The sequence below is a fragment of the Triticum aestivum genome, chromosome 1B, assembly GCF_018294505.1.
Source record: "Triticum aestivum cultivar Chinese Spring chromosome 1B, IWGSC CS RefSeq v2.1, whole genome shotgun sequence".
Lineage (NCBI taxonomy): Eukaryota > Viridiplantae > Streptophyta > Magnoliopsida > Poales > Poaceae > Triticum > Triticum aestivum.
The window spans coordinates 128060898-128086589 of record NC_057795.1 but is presented as its reverse complement, the minus strand read 5'-3'; the positions used below and the strand labels follow the sequence as shown (position 1 = coordinate 128086589).

Below are 25692 nucleotides of genomic sequence, written 5' to 3'. Positions count from 1 at the left end.
CTCCCGCGCTACTGATATACAAGTGTAGCAGCAGCGTTCTTCTCGGGAGCTCGCTACTGCTAATAGCTATAGCGCGCTTCTCCTGTGCGCGCTACTGCTACTGTCGCGCTGCTGCTAACTTTTCTCCGCTCGCTACTGGTAATTTTAGTAGTTTTTGTTTTTTCTACATATTTGTTTTGTATTTGAACAGGCTTTATAGAAGAATCTTTAGCACATACAAATGTCATCATGATACACATACAAATGCCTGCGAGACCACAAATGTAATCATAGCATATACATACAAATAGTCTCATCATAATCATCGTCCAACACAGTGGTATCTTGTCATCATCTCGAAAATAGCGATACATGCAAGTCTCAAATACTTGCAACTACAACGTCATCCATCTAAACAAAGGTATACGCGAGAAGAGCTATCACTATGAGTGAGAGCGGAACTATGCAGTACATGAGGTGGCGGTTACGAGTCCTCTCTCGCGCTAGCGTGAACCTCAAGTAACTAGCTTCTCCTTCTTGTCTACTTTTTAAGCCTTTATGGTTGGCGCCCGAGAACCCATTCACTTGCGCCTGACACTCAGACCACTCGTTGTACACCCCCGGAACCTTCCCTTTGTACACGAGATAGCACTGCCATCTCGCCATCAAGAAACAAGGTACATGTTAGAGATGCATCTTCATGAAGAGGATGTACAATCATATGCAACAAAACATAGTAGAGCAACACGAAAAAGAAAAGGTTAGCAACTAGATGTAACATACAGTACACAAACTAATTAACTAGAGGTACGCAGGTCATCTTATGCAAACTAACAAAGTAGCGTTACGCAAGTTCGGCAGGGACCATCACTACTAGGAAAAAGACTACTAGCAGCGCAGGTAAAATGGCTACTAGCAGCGCGGGTACCCGCGCTACTAGTATCGCGCTACAGCTAATAGTTAGTAGTAGCGCGGGTGAAACCCACGCTACTACTAACATTTTAGTAGTAGCGCGGGCGCAACCCGCGCTACTAGTAACATTTTAGTAGTAGCGCCTTAGGTTTTTTCCCACGCTACTACTAAAAAGTTAGTAGTAGCGTGGATGCAAACCCACGCTACTACTAACGAAGTAGTAGTAAGGCGTTTGGTGTTTTCCCACGCTACTACTAACTAATTAGGAATTAAAAAATAAAATCCACCAATTCCATTCTATACATACTATTCCAACTAAAACAAACACATATTTGCAATAAACCAGCAGCATTACACATCATTACTAATCCAAGATTTATAATAAACCAGCGGCATTAGAGCACATCCTGTAAGAGCATACATATTGGCATGGCTTTTCATGCCTTCAATTAAAACACCTACACTTCTTGCCAAGTCACTTACTCCCAGCTAGTGCAAACACAGTTACAAGCAAACCAAAATGCATAAAAACACCAAACAGTGGCATCCTATCTCTTCATAAAAACACCAATCAGCGCTACCTCCAATCCTCGGCTCACCGGCCCGGCCTCCAGCATCTGCAGCTATGTGCTCTTCAGCTCGCAGTGCCTCCACGCCTTGGTCCAGCATCTCCTTGGCACCTTCCTGAGTGCCTGCCAAATTTATCAAAATTATGCATATTCAGATCATAGATATTCAGGAAATTGGGAGCAAATAGGAACATACATGACATACGCATTACTATTGGAGAAGACTTGGTGAACTGCTTATACAAGAAATGGACAGGAAGAAGCAGAATGGCCAATATTCACATTCGTATAATTTTGATCTCAATAAAATTTGAGACATGTAACAACTCAGACTCAGTTTTATGTGTTTACAGTGTACTTTGCGATACAAGTTGGAAACCTGGAATACATAGCCAGAAAAAGATTGGTACACATCAGAAATTGATCTTAAAAGAATTTAAGAACCACAGGGGTCTACAGGTTTACTTAGCCTACAAGTTTACCTAGCTAGTTTAACAGATTTCTAACTTAAGAAACACAGGGGTCTCAGTAGCAGCGTTCAACAAACCGATTGCTTTGCATTTGGCATGCAGAGTGAGATAGAGGTGGATAAGAAGTTCAAAATGTCTAAAAGCATGGTTGTTCTGCCTCTAATTTATCTTCAGAAGAAAATCAAAGAGTTTATGAGCACAAACTATTCTTGCTACTTAAGTCCTCCGTCTAATAATATAGGATCGTTTTGCAATATAAACACTGAGGGAGTATATGGCAACTCCATTAAGGATTTTTTTGGTGAATACTCCCTTGAGAAATTAATCAAGATCATCACTCAATTTTGCTTTTCTGATTACCACTTCAAAATGGCAACGAAAACAGACAAACAAATGAATCATTGTTATGTTCTTGAGCTTGGTTAGCTTCGCCACGAGCACATAGAAAGTAGCAACTACAAAATAGTGTAACAACAACTACCAATCAAAATAATGAACTATCTAGCATGAGACAAGCAGTGTGATAATTATGAAAGCTGGGAGATAACTAGGACGCAACAGAAAGTTTGCCACTTGATACCGTCAGCGTAGATAACAAAGATGGTGGGAAGTTGCTATATGCGTGAGTACAATCGACACCATGTTGAAATGTTTACTCCCTCAAACTGGAATCTCTGGAGGTCCAGGGTGAAATAGCCTGCATCATGACAGCCTCCATACTTATATAGGAGCAAGTACCTCCTTGTTGAACCAATGAAGAAGTATTGATAGTCCAGTAAAATTCTCTTCTCTCTCTGCCACTGGCCAGAACTCCCTCCACTGTTTTCCCTAATGGTATATTTGATGTAAGATGTGTTAAATGCACGCACAAACATCCCAGGCCTGCCTTCCCCTCCCTCCATAATGGCTAGTCCGAAGGCACATATAAGAACAAACAAATTTGTATGACAAAATGATGCAGTGGATTACAGAACTCCTCACTTGTCCACTAGCACATATAAAAAATTAACTTCCTACTTACAGTGGCAAGAAAATCTTATATAAATGTGTTATAATAAATCAGCCAGCTAGATGATGCGCGGAGTGAAAATATGTACGGATTGGCCTGTAGATGAGTGAGCAGGAACAGTCAGATCAAACTAGCTCGGAATCGAAGGCTGAATCAGGTTAGATTGATTTTTGCCACGTGCACATACAGATTGATTTTTCCAATACCAAGACAAGGAGAGACAAGATGGACCTTGACTTGCTCCATGCATGGCGTCATCGGTGCTAGCTGGGGTTGCAGCAGCAGAAGAGCGGTGTCCAGAGATGATGCGCGGAGTGAGATGTGGTGTTATGGCAAAGAACAACAATCCTTCCACAACCATTTGACAAATATTCAATGCAAACAAACGCTCCAGGACGGTCGCCGGTGGCTAGCTGAAGAAGGCAAAGCTTAACCATACCTACAAGCGATTTCACCTTGTTGCTCTGCAAGTGCCCGACAAAATGCCACCGGATATCTTCTGGAAGCTGCAGAAGACAGGAGAACAGAGTAGAATCAATCAGCCAGCAAATAGATGGGGATCCAGCCACCCAACCCAATCCAGTCCAATCCAATCCAGGGGAGGTGGCCTCACATGCGGCGCCTTGGTGACGAACTCCTGGATGTAGTTCTCGCTGAAGCAGCGGTGGCCGGCGTCGTAGAGCTGCCACAGCAGGGACACCGGCTTGGTCTTCCTCTGCCGCCCGCCCGGACTGCTCCGCCGCGCGCCCCGCCCGCGCCAGCACCGCCTGCATCGCCGCCGCCACCGGCGCTGCCGTGCCCTCCGTCGCCGCCGCTGTCGTCCTCCACTCCCCTTCGTGGATCCAGATGCCCCGCCGTGGGCATGACCGATCCCGATCTGACAGCGCCCGCCTGCTCGATCTAGTCTAGGGGCATATAGATGGATAGAAGGTGGGGGAAGGTGGAGGGGATGAGGGCAGAGGGCGCCGGCTGGTGGGATCACCGGGCGGATGAGTGCGGCGGCGGTTGTGGATGAGAGGAGAGATAGAGAGAGTTTGGTGGGGTGAGGGTCGATCGGGGTCGTGGTGTGGGGAGGACACGCTCAGTAGTAGAGTGGGGTATCTCACCTCGCTATAGCTATTCACTTAGCAGTAGCGCGGGTAGCAGGAGCGCGCTGCTGCTAAATCTAGGGTGGCGGGTACTATCTGTCGATTTTAGTGGCAGCGTGGTTCCACTGGGCTGCGCTACTGCTAACTGTGTAGTAGTAGCGCTTGTTTTGTTCCCGTGCTGCTGATAATTAACAGTAGCGCCTCTTTTTGTACCGCGCTGCTGCTAAGATTTTGTGTATAAGGTTTTCCCTAGTAGTGCATGGACATCACAAAGTTTCATCGCTACAGAAAGTATACAAGTTCAACCGACACATATCATCATCATCGGCATTGTAAATCACTAGAAGTTCCATCCTTCCATATCATCAAGGATGGTCCCTAGCTTCTTGATTGGCGTGAGGTCTAGACGTTGCATGCCTATGCGAGTTCGGACGTCAGCTCGCGATATAGGGCCGTGGTGGAACATCCCCTTCTCATTGACGACTTCTTTTATGATGATCGTTGCAATGTCCCTTTGGATGCGAAAGAAGTCATCTCTAAGTTTGTAATCCGTTTCTCCATGAGATTCTAGCCACTTGTGGATATGATCATCATTTTTGCTTGTCATGTGAAGCTTTTGGTGATCCTTGCTGAACTCAATCATGAGATGGACGATGTAGAATCCATCCTTTTTGCTTGGTTCAGGGACATGGATGCAGGAGAAGTTAATTTTATGCACGAAACCCATCTTCTTGTTCCTTTGTTTCCTGATCTGCATGTGGCCACCTCTAATGTTGAAGCCTTAGAGAGCATCATCTAGAATATTTATTATGTGGGTGTAGTCCTTTTTCTCGTAGTCTCTAGAAGGGTCAAAATACACGGCATGGGAGACTCGCGGGTAAAGAACGATAAGGACGGCGCACCCGTTGCTGCGCGAAAAGCCACCTCAAATTATTCTCCATATGAGCAAGAAGGAATGATTGAAATGTACGAAAGGGTTTTCTGGAACTAACTTACTTTGGATGATAAGGAACGAGGACAATTTCCTGGTCCTTATTCTGTATCATGAAGTTTTGGAGGTAGTCCCTAGCAGTTTCAGGCTCAAAGTTGCTGAGACTCAAGAAAGACTCGTGCATGTAGTACGGATCCGCCACACAGATTTTCGAGACTTCTTCACTCTTCATGACGGAGCTCATATGTAGCGCAAAAAGGCGGACGATTGTAAAATCGAGCCGCCTTGTCAGAAACATCTCAAAGATATGGTCAAACCGCAGGAAGAACACCTCCGTGGGCCATGTGTCGACGTAGCACTTCCCCTCAGGCACACGAGCCGCGTATGTCGGATATCCTGGATCCTTTGAGGCTAGTAGGCTTTTCTCAGTGGACAGCACATGGTCGTCCAGTCTCCTGAGATCCCCTGATAGCGCCTCCAGCGGTTTCGGCGGTAGTATCGGCTCGCCAGTGAGATGGAACATGGCCGCACCTTTCACGGGTACACGCTCTTCAGAATCCATCGTCTGGCTGCTATGTGCGCTGGCTTGTTTGGAGGCAGTTATCTTCTGCGATCTCTTCCTCTCCTTTTTCTTGGGCACACCTTCCAGACCCTTCCTTAACGCCTGCCCAGGGTTCCCGGGCTAAGCACTGTACGACCCCTGGCTAGTTGAGCATGTCTTGAGGTGGCATCTTCAGGCGTGTCCTATGAGGAATTCATGAAGAGAGACTTTTTGCAATCCTTCCAACGACCTTCCTGCCCGGGCATATCATCCATGTCCTCATTAGCATGCTGATAGCCTTATTCGTCATATGGTTGACTCATCATATCTATGTCACAGTCATACGCGTTTGTATTGAGGAAACCCATAGGGTCGACCTCTGTCTCGTCATCCATTCTCTGTTCTACAGGACCAATTACATCAGCCAATACTATTGCACCCCCTTCATCACGTCGTCCGCCGTTCTCACCCGGCACTACAGGAGATGGTAATTGCGTAGGTGGGGTGGTGGTCTCCACACATGCTTGTTGATGTGTGGTCATTGGTGTGCTCTCGGCCGGATCCAGACGAATAAGATTCTTCGGCCATAGCAGCACCCAACCCTTGCAACTTCCAATCCGCGGCGGGGTCTCGTCGTCCTCTCCCACATGTTGTACTGGAGGAGGCAAAGCCTCATGCCCTGATTTCACACTAGACAAGCTAACCCTGAAGTGCCCAGCGGGGATCGGCTAGTTGTGGAACATGGGTGCGTTGGCCTCGCGACTAAGTCCTGACACTAAGGACATCTGACGTGACAATTCCATGACACAAGGGGTTCATTATCATCCCCTTTCTCACGTCCACCTTTTGGCCTTTGATCAAGTAGAGTATGGTGCACGGGGTTTCTTCGCCCTGCAAACACATATGTTTGTGGGGTAAAACATCCAAAAGGCAACAAAAATGGAATATTCTATATATATATATATATATATGTTGGTGCGACATGTAATTACCGTGACGGCGTCGAGCTCAGCCAAAGACGAAGGCCCACCTAGCACGCCAGAGACTGAGGACGGGCTGCTATGAGCAGGAGCGACTACGAGAGGAGGCCCGGTTGCGTGAGCAAGTGATGGTGCAGTGTTGTTGTTGTTCATGGAGATGCTCCCGACAAAACTGGGCATCGGGAAATCATGTACCGTCTTGTCTGGATTTTCCTTCGTCCAATTGATGATAGCTGGAACCAAGTTAGTAGCAAAATCATTTCTGCAGGCAGTTACAGCTGCATTGACTGCCTGCTCTAGCAACTCATTTTTCTCCTTGGCTGTTTTTTCGCGTCCTTAGCTACTTTTTTCTCGACCGCAAGCTTCACCTTCGTGTCAATGTCTGCCTGACTAAACTTCTTTTTCTGCTTCTTGGCCTCCGGGCCCTCGTTGTAAAACACCTTCCATGTGGCGCCATCTCGAGCGTCGTGCACACGACCATATTGCGGCTGCTGGCCCAAAGGGAGTCCCTTAAGTTCGTTCAAGTCCCGGTTGAGAGGAGTGTCCCACTTGGGCCTCATCAGAGAAGTAGGGCTTTCGGCTGCAACCTGGTGCTACTTCTCCTGCAGAAGGTGTGTGAACCGTTTAGGAATGTGCAGTCGACTAGATATGGAGCTAAATGTAAGGTGGTAAAAGAATAATTACCAGTAGTCTAATCAATTTCCTCATGATCTGGTCTATGTAAAAAAACTTTTTTTCCTTGTCCCACTTGTAGCGGGCCCTGATGAAGTCACGCTCCAAGGGGTTGGTGAACTTCGTGAAGGGGTGGGATACCCGCGGCTTCACGTTCCGCGTCCTCCTTATACCATATGGGCCTTTTACCGAGGTAGCCACGGCTTCCGAGGTGATGCTTCCCCGTGTTCCTTTGCTGAGGGCTCTTGAATTTCGCATCCTTAGCCTTGGCAGCCTCGGTAGCGCAAGTGTCCTTAAACTTTTCGAACTCCTCTTCCGTAAGTGTCGGATTTTCCTCCAGAATCTTGGACAGGGGTTCCTCAGCCTCAATAGCTCGTTTCACCCTCGCTTTCTAGGAGGCCAAATCATTGCTGAACATGCCCATGGCGTGATTGTTAATCTTTTTCATCTTCGGATCATCCCACGGTTGTTCAATTTATCATCCCGGTCGGGGAACTTGAATCTCTTGTGCAACTTTGTTAGGAGCAACTCTGTCAAATGTGCTTTACTCCTTAAGTCATCGCCGTTGATGCTCGTGCATTCCCGTAGGATGCATCCTACTTGGTTCACATAGCACTTGCGAGGTTCTTCCGGCTCTAATGGCTCAAAGTTGCCAGGTGCCATATTTGTGATCACTAGTCGTCCAATCCCTAGTTTGTTAGGTTTTCCTATCCTCTGCTTCTTATGCTTCTTCTTTTCGGTAGCGGCATTGGCGCCGGTACCTTTCCCGGTGGTATCTTCCCTGCCGGTCTCGGCGCTGCCATCGGTGCCGGCGCCGTCGATGTCGATGTCGGCGTCAGTAGCATCATCGAGGCCGACCTGCAAACCTTTCTTAGCAGTCAAATAGTCGAGGTACTCTTGTTCACCCTCATAATCCATCTCGTCTGCGTCTTGGTCAGAAGGCCTAGTTTCTTTGTTGTTCGACATGTTTCCTATGATTAAGTCTCCTTGTTTATTTCTAAAAGTATGAAAAAATGAGAAATGACATAAAAAAGAAATCTATGTGCCAGCACTCGATATGCCTACTATGTAGCACAAATCATGCCAAAATTCACGTAAAATTTTGGCATGACCTTTGCTAAAAAATGGACATATCGAGCGCCTGAAATTCGCCGGAATGGAAATGAATCAACATTCCAGCGTAACATAGGCCACTCGGATCATTCACCAAAATTGAACCAAAACATCACATGTCCAAATGACATGTCCAAATTCCAAACATGACATGTCCACATATCACATGTCCAGTTCAAATTTGCATATAAATTCAACCTACCTAAATTTAGCCTACCTAAATTTGCTTTAACAAGGGATGTTGATTTGGACAATTGCTTAAATGTTGCCTTTTATTTAACTACAATTGCTTAACCCTAAATTTTGTCCTATTTTAAAACCTAGCTAAATTCTTAACTAAATAGATAACCTAATTAACCTACTACCCTAACTAAAACCTAAGTAAATTAACCGAAGAACCCTGGCTAGCAGAGAGAGAGGGGGGTTTACAGAGGGTGCAGGGGCGAGGACGCAGGCCCGGCAACGGACGAGGTTGGCAGGGGAGGAAGCAGAGGAGGGAGGCATGGCGCGCCGGGGTCAGGTGCGAGCGCCGGGGTCGGGGGCGAGCGTCGGGGTCGGGGGCGAGCGTCGGGGCGCGGCGGTGCGACGGGGGAAGAGAGAGTGGGGATTTGGGGGGAAAAGAGGCAGGATGAAGCAGAGAGAGTGAGGATTTTGGGTTAAGTGGACATACCAGTAGCGCGTTTAGACCAAATGCGCTACTACTATTACAGGCAGCTATAGCGGTTTTATACGGAAACCGCTACTGCTACCTTGACTAGTTGTAGCTCTTTTTCAGTAAACCGCTACTACTATAACCACTTTTCCTTTTTATTTTCCTTTATTTTCTCTCACTTTTCCTTTTTTTCTGAGAGCAGTGAACGAAGGGAAGGCGATATATATTGCATCATTTGACGGTTAAATATGTATGCAAAATAGGAACATATATATTACATCATTGGACCCATGCATAATAATGGCTAAGTGTGTATACAAAATAGGAACATATATGTATGTGTGTGTGTGTGTGTGTGTATACATTACATCATTTGACCGATAACATATGGTTCCTCAGCATTGATGTTTTCGTTTTTGAGTCAGCTTCTTTCCCTTCTTGTTCGCTGAAGAATAATTGAGCCCCTCATTGTGACTTTGCCTTTTCCATGGAGTACGATTTTTCTTAGGTAATGTAGTATTGATTCTTCTTTTGATGTATACTTCATCATCATCGTCATCTTCCCTCATTGGGTTGCCGTACTGATCGTAGTCTTCCTCGTTGGCGACTCCATCCATTCCAATGATGTTCCTTTTGCCTCTCCTCACGACAACACGGCTGGGATTGCGCGGGTCGGTTATGAAGAAGCATTGTGTCACGTGCTTAGCGTGTACCCATGTCTCCTTTTTTGCGATAGCGTTCACGGTAGCGCTCTTGGCATCGGGTATAGTCATGGTAGTGAAAATCCGGTTTTCTCTTTCGACATTCTTAGCCCATCTGACATGGAACATCGTCGTGTTGTGCAGTCCAGAGTAGTCAAGCTCCCAGATCTCCTGGCCCTTCCATAAAATCATTCAGTTGCGTCGTTGTCGCTGCCGGTCATGCATTCCATCGTCACCCCTGAGTCCTGATCATCACTGTCCATATCTTTGGCCTCCATGTAGAACGTGTATCCGTTGATATCATATGCCTAATAGGTTACGAAGTTGGGCGAGGGGCCATGCGTATATGAGCAATCCGTCCTTAGAGCCCTCCTCCGGGGGATTAGCAATAATATGGTCTTTGAACCAATGCAGGAAAGTGGAGTTGTGCTCTCTAGTAACTTCAGCGTCCGTCCTGCATACCCCCCGGTCACGATACTTCTTTGCGATAATTTCTTTGTGCAGTGCCACGAAAGGATCTACCTCGTCTAGGTGTTGTAGCACTACCAAGTTTGCTCTGTCAAAGTTGCTGCATCGATCTGAGTATGCCACATGCAGTTCCCTGCGACCGTTGCAGTGACCTTCTCCTTCGAGCCTCCCATCGTGCTTGTTAACGGGCAAACCAACACTAACACCAGGCGGCTGCTTTGCGCCATATAGAAAATTCTTGCAGAAAGAGATGCACTCTTGTGTCACATAGCCCTGGACGATGCTTCCATCCGGACGGGACATGTTACGAACGAATCCTTTGATGATCCCATTTATCCTCTCAAACGGCATCATGTTGTGCAGGAATGACGGCCCTAGGTCTATTATGTCATCCACAATATGGACACACAGATGCACGTCAAAGAACACGGGCGGGAAGTACATCTCAAGCTCATTCAGTATCACAACGATCTCTTCCTGTAGCCTTCAGAGCTGCTTCACACTGATCGACTTTTGAGAGATGACATCGAAAAAGTTGCAGAGACCAATAAGCGTGTCACGGACGTGCTTGTCCATTATCCCTCTAAGGGCAACAGGTAGCATCTGCGTCATCATCACATGACAGTCATGGGACTTCCTCCCGCTGAACCTTTTCTTGTCCGTGTCTAGATATCTGCTTATCTTGCCACAGTAACCGGAACTAACTTTGACTCCGGTAAGGCACTTAAAGAATTGATCGATCTCGGCCTGACTTAAGGTGAAGCAAGAAGGGGGCAATAATCCTCTTTCTTTATTTTCTTGCCCTTCTTCTCCCGTGCCTCTGTCTCCATCTCTGTCCCGTCTGACATTTTACGGGGTGGCATGTGCAGATCTTCCCTGATTTTCAAATCTTGCAAGTCTTTTCTTGCCTTCGGCCCATCCTTGGTCTTATCCGGCATGTTCATCAGTGTTGCTAGCAAGCTCTCAAGAACATTCTTACAGATATGCATTTGATCAAGGCAATGAGGTGTATCGAGTTTGTACCAGTACTCCTAGTCCCAGAACACAGACCTCGTCTTCCATACCTTCAGCAGCGGCTCCGGCACCTTTCTTATCGTCTTTCCCGGCGTGGGGCACTCCTTCCAGTTTACAGCTCATCGATTTCGGCACCGCTCTGCTTACGTGGAGATCCTCGATGCTCAGCGTGACCATTGAATAGATCTCCATGGTTTCTCCATGGATCGTCCTGTTCGAGCCATCTTGTACATGATTTTCCCAGACCTGCCATCTTTCCTCCATGTTAGCTGCTGAGACATTGTATCATCAATGCACCATGTGCATCCGCAATATCCATGGCACACCTGGCCTGCGACATATCTGTAACCAAGATAGTCGTGCACCTCATGATTAGCGTGGCTCTCATGTAGAAATACTCGCCTTTGCTGGTGTCCCATGTCTTGGCCGGTGTTTTCCGTAATGTGTCTAACTCCTCTTGAAGTAGCCCCAGATACAAATTAATATTATTTCCTGGTTGTTTCGGCCCTTGAATAAGCATGCTCATGTGAATGTACTTCGACCTCAAGCACAACCAGGGGGGAGGTTGTACATCCATACAAACACGGGCCATGTGCTATGGTTGGTGTTCTGGTTGCCAAACGGATTCATGCCATCAGTACACGCGCCGAGCATTATGTTCCTTGCATCACATTCGAAATACCGATAGAAGTTGTTCAACACTCTCCACAGGCTTCCATCCTTGACGTGTCTCAGCTTCGGATCATCTCCATCGTCGGGCTTCTTCCTCTCCACGTGACAGCGCATTAGCTTTGCTTCCTTGGGATATAAAAAATACCGCTGGAGACGGGGAGTGACCAGTAAATACCATACAACTTTCTGGGGACATTTCATCCCGGCCTTCTTGTATCGAGAAGCATTGCACACCGGACAGCTTGTTTTTTCCACGTGCTCCTTCCGATAAATTATGCAATTGTTGATGCATGCATCTAACGTGTGGTAGATCAAGAGGGCACACGATCTTCTTGGCCCCATCAACACTAGTAGGACATAGACTCCCGCAGGAAGAACATCCTTTAGGTACTTGAGATGCTCATCAAGGATAGTGTCGGTCCATTTGTTTTTAGCCTTCGTCTTCAGGAGTTGGAGCGTAAAACTCAAGCGGGTTACCTCAGGATTGCAACCATCATACAATGGAGTGTTCAAGTCTACCACCAGTTGCTCCAGCTTAGCCTCCTCTCTAGAAGTAGCTCTCTCAGTACTCGTCTCCTTGCGAAGCAATGCTTGAACATGAGGGTCCCGCACAATTGAACTTAGTACCAATGAACTCTGCTGCGTGGAGTCCACGTCATTCTCTCTACCGCCATGTCCGGCCCCTTCTCCTCCTCCATGTCCGGCCCCTTCTCCGCCGCCATTATCGGTAATCTCTTCGTCTTGCCCCGTGTCATCATTGACTGCCCCCTTGGCATCCTCAACATCGTCATCCTCATCTTCAATTATCCACCGAGTATAGCCATCCATGAAACTAGTCATGAGCAGGTGCGCTTCGACACGACCGTCGTCATGGGGATCGAGCCAAACTATTCCTTTGCATTTTCGACACGGACATAAAACCTCTATTCGGTTATTTTCTTTCATGTCCTGCACCGCCGACCGCAACCACCTATCCACCATCGTTCCACTAACCATCATGAACGTCTGCACGGTAATAATAAACAACTTGATTATAAAAATGCGTGCATGCATCAAAGTCATACAAAAATTCGGCATGACCTTCCCTAAAAATAGGACATATATAGATCTAGAGTTTGCCCGGAATTTGCCAAAACGGAAATAAATCGACATTTCGGCAAAACATAGGCAACTCAAAAGCACAATTTGGTGTCAACTCATGCCACACACACAAATTACATCATATCTCCCAATTATCATATCACATACACATAAACATATTTCCATTTTGCAAAAGCATGAAATTTTAATCACCTCTATCTCGAGATCGAGCACACGGTGGAGATGATGATGTACGGAGATCAAAAGTGCACACAACTCTTCTTGACAAAGATAGATCTAGTTAGGGGGTAAATAGGTCACTTAACTAAATGCTACATCTACCTAGCTAGCTAATTTGGGAGGAGACAAGTTCAACTAGTGGAGGGGGAAGGAAAAAAGAGAAAGGAGATGCATTAATGGAGGTTGTGTAGTTAGCTAGGAGTAATGAAGAGAGAGAAAGGTAGGTAGAAGAGGGAGAGTAATGGGGGAGAAGTATTGAGGAAGAAGAAGAGTGAGAGAGGGAGGATGTGGGAGGTAGGGGAAAGGGAAGAGAGGGGATGGGGGAGGGGAGGACGGGTGGGGAAAGGTGATGGGTTGGTGCGGCTTAGCAGTAGCGCGGGACACAAAATGCGCTGCTGATAAGAAAGTAGCAGCAGCGCGCTTTCCACACACGCGCTACTGCTAATCAGGACCAATAGTGTGCCCAATTTGAAAATTAGTAGTAGCGACCTCAGAAAAAGCGCACTACTACTACAACTTTAGCAGTAGCGCGTGTCGTGACAACACTGTCGGTCGATATTTGTAGCAGCGCGGGTTGTTCCAAGAGTGCTACTGCTAATGCCGTGTCAGTAGCGAGTTTTGCATGCACGCGCTACTGCTAATTAGCAGTAGCACTTCTTTTTGAGCCGCGCTACTGCTAAGATTCTGTGTATAAGGTTTTCCCTAGTAGTGTTAGTAGACGCGATTTCAATTTTATCATATCTATAGAGAGAATTTACCTTTACTACCTATGTCGGGTTATCAAGACCATGTGTTTCTTCGACAAGTGGTATATTAAGGCCATGTATTTCTTCAACGGGAGGTAAATTCTTAACATCTTCAGCTTTAATACCTTTCTCTTTCATAGATTTCTTTGCCTCTTGCATATCTTCAGGACTGAGAAATAGAACACCCCTTTTCTTCGGAGTTGGTTTAGGAATCGGCTCAGGAGTTGGCTCAGGAATTGGTCAGGGGTTGGCTTAGGAAGTGTCCAATTCTTTTCATTAGACAACATATTATTCAATAGCAATTCAACTTGATCGACTGTTCTTTCCCTGAAAACACAACTAGCACAACTATCCAAGTGGTCCTTGGAAGCATCAGTTAGTCCATTATAAAAGATATCAAGTATTTCATTTTTCTTAAGAGGATGATCAGGCAAAGCATTAAGTAATCGGAGAAGCCTCCCCCAAGCTTGTGGGAGACTCTCTTCTTCAATTTGCACAAAATTATATATTTCCCTCAAGGCATCTTGTTTCTTATGAGCAAGGAAATATTTAGCAGAGAAGTAATAAATCATATCCTAGGGACTACGCACACAACTAGGATTAAGAGAATTAAACCAAGTTTTAGAATCACCCTTTAATGAGAATGGAAATATCTTAAGGATATAGTAGTAGCGAGATTTCTCATCATTAGTGAACAGGGTGGCTATATCATTTAACTTAGTAAGATGTGCCACAACAGTTTCAGATTCATTGCCATAAAAAGGATCAGATTCAACCAAAGTAATTATCTCAGGATCAACAGAGAAATCATAATCCTTATCAGTAACAAAGATAGGTGAAGTAGCAAAAGCAGGGTCATATTTCATTCTAGCATTCAGAGATTTTTGTTTCATTTTAGATAATAACTTCTTAAGATCAGATCTATCATTGCAAGCAAGAAAATCTCTAGCAGTTTCTTCATCCATAACATAACCCTCAGGAACAACAGGCAATTCATATTTAGGGGGAGAACCTTCATCATCACTATCATCAATAATATCAGTTTCAAGAATTTCATTCTCTCTAGCCTTAGCAAGTTGTTCATCAAGATATTCACCTAATGGCAATGTAGTATCAAGCATAGAAGTAGTTTCATCATAAGTATCATGCATAGTAGAAGTGGCATCATCAATAACATGTGACATATCAGAATTAATAGCAGAAGCAGGTTTAGGTGTCGCAAACTTACTCATAATAGAAGGAGAATATCTTCTAGATTGCACTTCCTTACCTCCCCTCGTAGTTGAGGGATAAATATTAGTACTTTCGTCTTTCAAGTTCCTCATAGCGATCAGCAGATATAAATCCCAAGTGACTCAAAGAACAGAGCTATGCTCCCCGGCAACGGTGCCAGAAAATAGTCTTGATAACCCACAAGTATAGGGGATCGCAACAGTTTTCGAGGGTAGAGTATTCAACCCAAATTTATTGATTCGACACAAGGGGAGCCAAAGAATATTCTCAAGTATTAGCAGTTGAGTTGTCAATTCAACCACACCTGGATAACTTAGTATCTGCAGCAAAGTGTTTAGTAGCAAAGTAGTATGGAAGTAACGGTAACAGTAGCAAAAGTAACAGTAGCAGTTTTGTAGTAATTGTAACAGCAACAGCGGTAAATTAACTAAGCAAAGAGCAATATGTGAAAAGCTCGTAGGCATTGGATAAGTGACGGATAATTATGTCGGATGCGATTCCTCATGTAATAGTTATAACATAGGGTGACACAGAACTAGCTCCAGTTCATCAATGTAATGTAGGCATGTATTCCAAATATAGGCATACGTGCTTATGGAAAAGAACTTGCATGACATCTTTTGTCCTGCCCTCCCGTGGCAGCAGAGTCAAAATGGAAACTAAGGGATATTAAGGCCTCCTTTTAATAGAGTACTGAACCAAAGCATTAACACATAGTGAATATATGAACTCCTCAAACTACGGTCATCACCGGTAAGTATCCCGATTATTGTCACTTCGGGGTTAACAGATCATAACACATAATAGGTGACTACATACTTGCAAGATAGGATCAAGAACTCACAATATTCATGAAAACATAATAGGTTCAGATCTGAAATCATGGCACTCGGGCCCTAGTGACAAGCATTAAGCATAGCAAAGTCATAGCAGCATCAATCTCAGAACATAGTGGATACTAGGGATCAAACCCTAACAAAACTAACTTGATTACATGGTAAATATCATCCAACCCATCACCGTCCAGCAAGCCTACGATGGAATTACTCACGCACGACGGTGAGCATCATGAAATTGGTGATGGAGGATGGTTGATGATGACGACGGTGTTGGATCCCCCTCCCTGGAGCCCCGAACGGACTCCAGATCAGCCCTCCCAAGAGAGATTAGGGCTTGGCGGCGGCTCTGTATCGTAAAACGTGATGAATCTTTCTATTTGATTCTTTTTCTCCACAAACGTGAATATATGGAGTTGAAGTTGAGGTCGGTGGAGCTTCAGGGGGCCCACGAGGCAGGGGGCGCGCCCTAGGGGGGCGCACCCCCAACCTCCTAGACATGGTGTGGGCCTGCTGACGTTGATTCTTTCGCCTATATTATTTATTAATTCCAAAAAGTTGCTCCGTGGATTTTCAGGTCATTCCGAGAACTTTTATTTTTGCACAAAAATAACACCATGGCAGTTTTGCTGAAAACAGCGTCAGTCCGGGTTAGTTCCATTCAAATCATGCAAGTTAATGTGCAAAACAAGGGCAAAAGTGTTTGGAAAAGTAGATACGACGGAGACGTATCAGACCTCTCCAGCAGTTCCTCCTCCAACGACGATGACTCCTTCACCACCCGGGTATGCCTCTCTTCTCTCTCTCGGGCTATGACTTGGAATGAAGGATTTTAACCCGGCGGTCGATTTGAGTCATTTCTTCCTCTTGTAGCTCCCTGGGACCATCAGTTGCAACGAATGGAGCGGGGTGGCTAAAGATTTGTCTGCTCGTTGTCACCATCAATCTCCATGCGTGAAGCTAGTTGTGTTTGAATCTGTCGATAGATGGAGGAAGTTTCTGTCATGTGCAGAGAAGGTTAGACCCTCTTTCGTTGTTACAAATCGTTTGTTGTATGTGATTCAGACACTGTCATGGTCCCAACTCATTCATACCACACCTTCAACCAAATGCATCCTAAGACAGTGTTACAGTTTGTACCTAGTATCTAAAAATGTTGCCATCTCATCAGCGGTGCCATTAGAAAATTATTTGGCACCATTTCAGCAGTTTGTGCAGCCAAATTTGGTCCACACATCTGAGCAGCCAAGCAGTAAAATACTAAATCTTTATGGCATGAAGGAACTGGGCATCGGAGCAACTAGGTGCTCCGGAGTCCGGGTCCCTGATTTTTTTTCCGTTGCATCGGCTCGCCAGTGCAGGGCACCGGTGCGAGATGTAGCAACAATTGTCTTTACACTGGTTTTGGCATACATAGTGGACGGCCTTAGTGCTATTAGTTCTATGTTACTAAATTTGTGCATGTACACACCTGTTAGCATCAATTTGCTATCATCCAAACATTGTCGCTATGCTGTTGCAGTTATATTTACCTTCCTCGTAAAATGTTCAATTTGTTATTTATAGTACATGAGTAAGAACTTGTAGCGTTGTTGTAGTTAATTATAGCTTCTCATGTTTCAGAATTTAGTTGTTTTCTCAGTAGCAATTAATTCATTTGCACATTGATCTTTTTGAGAAGATATTTCATAATTAACCTGTTTCTTCAGTTTTTCAAATTAAGTATTGGTGATTTTCTATGTTTCTATAAACCCATTTCCCCTACAATTTTTATTGATCTAGTTTTAAATATTATAGGATGAACGGAAGTGTTCTTACATAGAGTGGGTTGATCAAGAGTTGCCACAGCCTTTGAAGATGTGCCTAGCAAAGCTCTGGAGCATGTATGAGGAAGAGAACAGAGGTAGGCTTAGAGAAAGTGTTCTCAATGCTGAAGAATATTTGAAGATGCGCGATAAAAAGAGGAGGTGGAGAATGAGCTCAGATTTTTTTAATCGGACTTTGCTAAGATGGTGTTGGCGAAGGAGGAGGAACTTTCCAGTTGGCCAGTGCAAAACAGGTTCTTACTGAACTGAAAGCAGAGGTGGATAAGACAAGCCTGGATGATCTCGATTGGGGAAATGAATATATTGTTCTAATATTGTTCTTATGAAGTTGAACTAGCTATATGTTGTACTATGTTGTTTTTTCAGGTAGCTATCCTACTATGATGTTAAAATATATTTATGTGCCTGATATGAAATTGGCAAACAGTTGTTTGATATGAAATGTGAATTTGTGTAATATTGTAATTATTAACTGTAAACTAATAAACCTGCTAAAGGGGTCACGAAACTTTGCAAATGGTTCTAGCAGTAAAAGCGCTTCTGATGGATGGCCCAATGCCACACAGTGTTCTTCATCAAATCGTGTGTGATGTAGTTTATAAAAGCAAATGGTTAACCACGATAGAGCATGTGTGATAGTTACACCTATCACACATGAGCCTATACATAAACCTGTGTGGGATGTACATACGAATGGAAATGTTTTCCCTGAATTGACTGTGTGTGATGTACATACGAACGGAAACGTTTTCCCTGGATTGACTGTGTGGGATGTACATAAGAGCGGAAACGTATTCCTTGGATTAACTGCGTGTGATATACATACGAACGGAAATGTTTTTCTGGGATTCACCGTGTGGGATGTACATATGAACAGAAACGATTGAGTTTCGATGCCTCGCCTAATCGCACATGAGCTCATTTTGCCCCAGCCTATGTGCCAGGAGGGCCTATTCCTGACGGTTTCTGGGTCATGTGGGAAGGACCCCCTATCGCCCACACTCACTTGGCGACGGTTCCAAATGCCGTCGCGGAAAGGGGTTAAAAATCATGTGTATATCACCTCGTTGTACCAGTGCATGCTACTTCAATGTTGCTTCACTTATCAGACATGCTGCAAAGAATAAGCAAAAAGAGCAACTAGTCCATCATTTGATCAAATATTCCAAGAACAGAGCAAAAAAAACAATTGAATGAAGATAGTCCATCATTTGATCAAGTATCCAATAAGAGATCAAATATTCCAATAACAAATCAAATATTCCAATCTGAATTTGAGGCCAAATTTGTGTTTGAATCAACACTTGAAGTCTGTTGCCCTTTGATGTGATTTTGCAAAGTTTGCTCAACTATTATAAATGTTAGGTGATCAATCCGATCTCTTTTGTGTGGTAAAACTTATAATCATGAGAAATGTGCTCCAAATGAGCTCCATTTGTAATCAAGTTTTTTTTGACCTACTCCAAAAGAGCCAAATATTTTTTATTAACACATACTCAATCTATATAGTGTAGATTTGAAGTCTCACTATTTATTGAATTAATCTTCATATTTTTCATAAAAAAATTGAAAAAATTATGCTTTAATAGAAAACCATTAAAAACATGTTTAAAATATGAAAATGGAAAACTAAGTTCATATCCTTCTTATTCACTTTGAAATCAAGCTTTGGTGATTTTTTTGTTTTTTTTAATTTTTCAAAAACCTAAGGGAACCCTACCTCCTCCCCTTGAACTCTCTGCAACGTTGTACATGATAGCTCATATGTGTGAAGGTTTTTTCATGAAAATGTCCATAGACCGAGTTTATGATTTTCGGTTGGTAACATGTCACATAAGACAACATTCTGTGCAGGTTTTATATTTTTTGTTTTTTTAATTAATGGTGCTCATTTGACCTTGATCGTGCCACCTAGTTTTTTAAAATAAATCCGTATACCAAGTTTAGTATTTTTCCTCATTAGTGTGTCTTATAAAACGACGAACGGTGAATGTTTCATATTTTTTAGATTTTTTTAAATTAGTTATGCTCAGTCAAAGCCTAGATAACCCTGTTGATCAGCTCAAAACCCCTATAAACCCCGCGCGGGGTTTCACCTAACCCTTTCTCCGAACATCATCCGTCCAATCATACACTAGCGACAGGCGACAACCCTCGGATGTTGTCTTCTAGAAGGGAAGGCTGTGTGCAGGCTCCGCGCCGTTGGATCAGATGGACGGCTCCGCATTGTTTGATCGTGGGGTGATCCGCGAGATATTCTCCCGTTGGTTGTGCTCGCCCACCATTGACTCCACGAAAAAAACATAGTTATTGGGCCCAAAATGGAACCAAGCTCTGATTGGGCTGTCACATTGTCTCTGTTTTTTTGTTGCTTGATTGTTTTGATTGCACCTACAAAGATTGAGTTCCCGATGTTGCGGTGGGTGTGAAAACGAGCTAGTTCACATTTGACCCCATTACTACCACGGCGAAATAACACATTGCACTACGGCTATTTAAGCCACCCATCATCTTCTTCTTCCTCTCACATCCCTCATCTATCTCCCATCCTCTGCCATCTGCCCTTCTTGTTCTCCGACCCCATCTTCTTTGACCCCTTCTCCTTCTTCTTCACATCCCTCAGCCATGCAGTACACCGGACCAACCTACCGCTTCCCACCCACCATGCTGGAGAGGCTCTCCCCTGCCGGCGTGTACGTTGATCATACACTACGTGTGTGGGCGATATCAAGGTGGAGGACCGCAAGGGGCTTCACCGAGTTCTTCCTTGTGGCCGGCTACCGCCACCTCCCACGGGGATCTCCAACGATATTCCGCATTGAGGAGGTCATCCAAAACGGGGTGATGGTTGCTATCCTTGCCCACTTCACCAACCCCTTCGACGCCTTCTACCTCATCAACCGCGTGTTTTGGTGTGGCTGTGAGTTCATCACTTTCACCATGCACAACATCTTCACGGAGTATAGCAACATCTTCCCCACCGCTTCGCGCATGCACACTCTGCCGTACCCCATCGACAACACCCCAGAGGAGCGGTGAAGGGCGCCCGGAGGCGCGAGGTGGAGGAGGAGCAAGGTGGAGAAGGCAATAGCTAGGGTTTAGAACGCTCTATCTTTTTTATTTTTTAATCTATGTTATGTTATTAAGTTGTAATTGAACTATATGATTGTGCTCTAGGCTTGTTGGCCCTATCTATGTTATGATATTAAGTTCTATTATTAAGTTTTCTATCTATCCTATTATTAAGTTCTTGATAGTTTGTACTTTTTTTAATTATTGATTTTTTTAGAGAGCTCGCTTTGTTCGTAAGCACCTAGTGCATGCATAGCTACACAAGCCACCACCACATCGAGGAAGCCACAAAAAAATAAGATATGTAGCCACCTAGTGCATGCAGCCAAAAATAATAAAAAAATATTGTTCAATTTATTTGTCGTAGCAAAATGGGTGCAGATGTGAGTGGATTGAAAAGGATCAAACGATGTTCTAAATCGAGGAGACACGCATCACGCATGCAGGAAGCGACCGTCGTTGCGTCCGTGGTGGCTGGCGTGCACGCAAGCGGCTCAGTCAGCGCATCGTGGCAGCACGCATCGGCGCATGTAGGCCGGCTAGTGATACGTCTCCAAAGTATCTACTTTTCCAAACACATTTGCCCTTGTTTTGGACTCTAACTTGCATGATTTGAATGGTACTAACCCGGACTGACGCTATTTTCAGCAGAATTGCCATGGTGTTATTTTTGTGCAGAAATAAAAGTTGTCAGAATGACCTGAAACTCCATGGAGTCACGTTTTGGAATTAATAGAAAATATTGGTGAAAGAATCAATGTAAGGGGACCCACACCCTGTCCACGAGGGTGCAGGGCGCGCCCCTGCCTCTTGGGCCCCATGGACCTCCACCGACCTCAACTCCAACTCCATATATTCACGTATGGGGAGAAAAAAATCAGAGAGAAGGATTCATTGTGTTTAATGATACGGAGCCGCCCCCAAGCCCTAATCTTCCTCTGGAGGGCTGATCTGGAGTCCGTTAGGGGCTCCGGAGAGGGGAATCCATCGCCATCGTCATCATCAACCATCCTCCATCACCAATTTCATGATGCTAACCGTCGTGCGTGAGTAATCCCATCGTTGGCTTGCTGGACGGTGATGGGTTGGATAAGATTTACCATATAATCGAGTTAGTTTTGTTAGGGTTTGATCCCTAGTATCCATTATGTTCTAAGTTGATGTTGTTATGACTTTGCCATGCTTAATGCTTGTCACTAGGGCCCGAGTACCATGATTTTAGATCTGAACCTATTATGATTTCATGAATATATGTGAGTTCTTGATCCTATCTTGCAAGTCAATAGTCACCTACTACGTGTTATGATCCGGCAAACCCCGGAGTGACAATATTCGGGACAATTCCCGGTGATGACCGTAGTTTGAGGAGTTCATGTATTCACTAAGTGCTAATGCTTTGGTCTGGTACTCTATTAAAAGGAGGCCTTAATGTCCCTTAGTTTCCAATAGGACCCCGCTGCCACGGGAGGGTAGGACAAAAGATGTCATGCAAGTTCTTTTCCATAAGCACGTATGACTATATTTAGAATACATGCCTACATTACATTGATGAACTGGAGCTAGTTCTGTGTCACCCTATGTTATAACTGCTGCATGATGAATTGCATCTGACATAATTATCCATCATTGATCCATTGCCTACGAGCTTTTCATATATTGATCTTTGCTTAATTACTTCTCCGTTGCCACTGTTATGATTGCTACTAAACTGCTACTATTACTTTTTCCACCGTTACCGTTACTTCCATACTACTTTGCTACTAAATACTTTGTTGTAGATATTAAGTTTTTTAGGTGTGGTTGAATTGACAACTCAGTTGCTAATACTTGAGAATATTCTTTGGCTCCCCTTGTGTCAAACCAATAAATTTGGGTTGAATACTCTACCCTCAAAAATTGTTGCAATCCCCTATACTTGTGGGTTATCAGCTAGCTGGGTGCGAACCAGCGACAGCGACCATCACTGTGTCCGTGGTGGCTGGCATGCAGGAAATCCGCCCGGTCAGCATGCATCGGTGCATGCAGGCAGGCTAGCTGCATGCATGCATATCAGGATAGCTGGATATGCCGTGCATGCATTGAAGGCTTTTGTCATGGCGGCGCGCGCAGGCGTTTCATGCAACGGCCCAATAGTCCAACGAAACCACGGCCCAACAGTCCAACGGCGCCACTGTCCATGAACGCCCCACTTGTCACGTCCAATGGGCGACATAGTCCAGCACAGCCCCACTCGTCAGAGTTAACGGTCAAACCATTGACCCGACGGCAATGTCCAGTTTGCCCATTTGTGAGGGTTTCGGGCAAGTGAGTGGGGAAAGTGAGCAAAATTTGAGAGCATGGGGATGAATGAGTACAACTAAGGATCCAAGGGCACAGATGTAGAAACCCTTTATTTTAATGGAGCATGGTATAGTTGGTATTCCTGGATCTCCTAGTTTCTTTGGTATTCCACCCTTAAAAGTGTAATTAGCAAGCATGGTGGAAATTTCAGCTTCCGATATCTTTCTTTTATTTGTAACAATCTCCTTCATATACTTAGCATAGGAATACATTTTCAGAATATCAGTCAAATGCATACGCAAAAACATAGGTCTAAGCATTTCAACAAAGCGCTCAAAATCCTCATCATCCTTTTTCTTGGATGGTTTAGGAGGAAAGGGCATGGGTTTCTGAACCCATGGTTCTCTTTCTTTACCATGTTTCCTAGAAATGAAGTCTCTCTTATCATAATGTTGATTCTTAGATTGTGGGTTGTCAAGATCAACAGCAGGTTCTACCTCAACATCATTATCATTACTAGGTTGAGCATCAACATGAACATCATCATTAACATTAGCACTAGGTTCATGTTCATCACCAGGTTGTGTCTTAGCATCAGAAATAGAAATATCATTTGGATTCTCAGGTGTATCTATAACATGTTCACTAGAAGCATACACAGTCTTATCACCTTTCTTTTATCCTTTTAGAAGGACCGGGTGCATCAGTATTAATTCTCTAAGAATCTTGCTCAATCCTCTTATGATGGCCCTCAGGATACAAAGGTTCTTGGGTCATTTTACCTCCTCTAGTCATAACCCTAACAACATTATCATTGTTATTACTATTCAACTCACTCAATAATCCATTCCGAGCTTTGAGAACTTGTTCTACTTGAGTTTTTACCATGGAAGCATGCTTACTAATAACCTTAAGATCATTAACAGTTTGTCAGTGTACAAAAGTAGGGGCTCTGCTTTTGACCCCTTTACTTGTGCATGGGCAGTCAGAGCCTCGCGCCACGGCCACGCACAGACACGGCAGGAAGGGGAAGCCGGGGAGAGGCTGAAGCCACAAGGACAAATGAAGCAACAACAAGGACCAAGGCCACAAAGATCAGGTAGGCGTAGCGGGTTCCCCCGGCAAGGACCCTTGCCAGAGCAGCCTCAGCAACCCCGGCAAGGCCCTTGCCGGGGCAGCTCGCCCACGCCAACCGAGCAAGCCACCCTTGAGCCCACCAACGCTAAATAGATGCATTGGGACAAGGCTCGGGAGGCACCTCCGTGGTGGCATGCAGATCTTTGTGAAGACACAGAATGCTCAAGATCAAATGAGGATAGGAAGGCAACCATCCTCACCGAAGAAACCCACAAGACCCCCGGCAAGATCCTTGCCGGGGAGGCCAGCGCGCCACGGCAAGACCCCTGTCGGGCCACCCGACAAGGCCCTCGCCAAGTGCACCGGCAAGGCCACTGCCAGGCCCGCACCAGCCAAGTCCTCACCGCGTTTTCGCATGTAGCTGCCGACCCAACCAACTGGGCAGGCACCTACGTGGCAACATGCAATCCTACTTGGAGGCTCCACCACCGTGCCACCTTAGCTGCCTGCCTGCCTACATGGCACCGCATGCATCGCTGGCCAGGGCGCGTGTCGAAGCGAGGAGGAGCAGCGACGGACGGGACGGGCCTCGCCCCCGTCCCCAATAAAGCGAAGGGACACCTAAGCCTCGCATTAAATGCGTCTTGTCCTGTAATGCTAGCGATAAACTCGCAATGCTATAGCACTTTCCACCTCCTGTGTGCCACTGCGGTAGCCCCTTTCGCCTATAAAAGGAGGCCCATGGCACACAGAGAAAGGATTCGGCTCTTTCAAACCCCACGGCACCCAGAGCTAGTTCAAGAGCTCAAGAACACTAAATACATCCACCAAAGCAGGATCGTAGGGTTTTACGCATCTTTGCGTCCCGAACCTGGGTAAATCCCTTTTGTGTCGTCTACTAGTCCCGCTCTTCTCACGATCTCCACGCCCCGCAACCGTAGAAGGGATTCCAGTGATCCCATAGGTGTCGTTTTCCACCGACATCTTTGGCGCGCCAGGTAGGGAAGCGCTGTTGTGAGAATCCGGTCTAGTAGTTGGCCTAGCTGTTCTTCATCGCCATGGCTCCTAAGAAGAAGGCAACCACGGCGATCGGTTCGTCCGGGACCAAGTTGCCAGCACCGGTGCGGACCAGTAGCGGGCCAGTCACGGAGAGAACCCATGGCGCGGCCCACGAACATCCTCGCCCTAGCGGTTCAGGCCTGGCGAGTGGCGCCGTCCGCGCGCCAGGAGACGAGCCACCAACTGCGGGCTCCAGAGACGGAGTCGGGCCCCCTGCAGGAGGCGCAGGGCCCTTCAAGGGCGCCGCCGTCTCGCCAGGCGGCGGCATGGCGACCTCCAAGACGCCAACACCGGCGCCCATGGCACGCTCCTCTCAGGTTGTGCGTGATGAGCAGCGTCACCCTGCCGGTGACCCTGCGTGTCGCACTAGGAAGAGCCCCGTGCGCCCATCACATGAAGAAGAGGGCCAGCATGCGCGCCGAGGTGCGGATGGAGGTGGCGAACGGCTGCGAAGCCGCGACACAGCTCCTTC

General features: G+C 45.6%; 1 protein-coding gene across 1 annotated transcript; it reads right to left on the bottom strand.

Moving 5' to 3' along the window:
* Positions 1–1243: 1243 nt before the first annotated feature.
* On the bottom strand, positions 1244–25488 carry LOC123077716 (atherin-like). Its single transcript, XM_044500022.1, has 4 exons — positions 25338–25488; positions 3553–4019; positions 3379–3445; positions 1244–1583 (listed from the first exon to the last, which is right to left on the bottom strand). Exons 1-4 carry the CDS (start codon positions 25486–25488, stop codon positions 1396–1398), a joined length of 873 nt encoding a protein of 290 aa, XP_044355957.1. The 3' UTR covers positions 1244–1395.
* Positions 25489–25692: the final 204 nt, after the last annotated feature.

What these genes read in the sequence shown, in the direction of transcription:
- LOC123077716 (XM_044500022.1), bottom strand. Translation starts at nt 25,488, where the DNA reads ATGCCGCCGCCTGGCGAGACGGCGGCGCCCTTGAAGGGCCCTGCGCCT. An exon ending in TGAACCGCTAGGGCGAGGAT is followed by an intron (nt 4,020 to 25,337) that starts GTTCGTGGGCCG and finishes TCTACTACTGAG; the next exon opens with CGTGTCCTCCCCACACCACG. An exon ending in TCGTCACCAAGGCGCCGCAT is followed by an intron (nt 3,446 to 3,552) that starts GTGAGGCCACCT and finishes TGTCTTCTGCAG; the next exon opens with CTTCCAGAAGATATCCGGTG.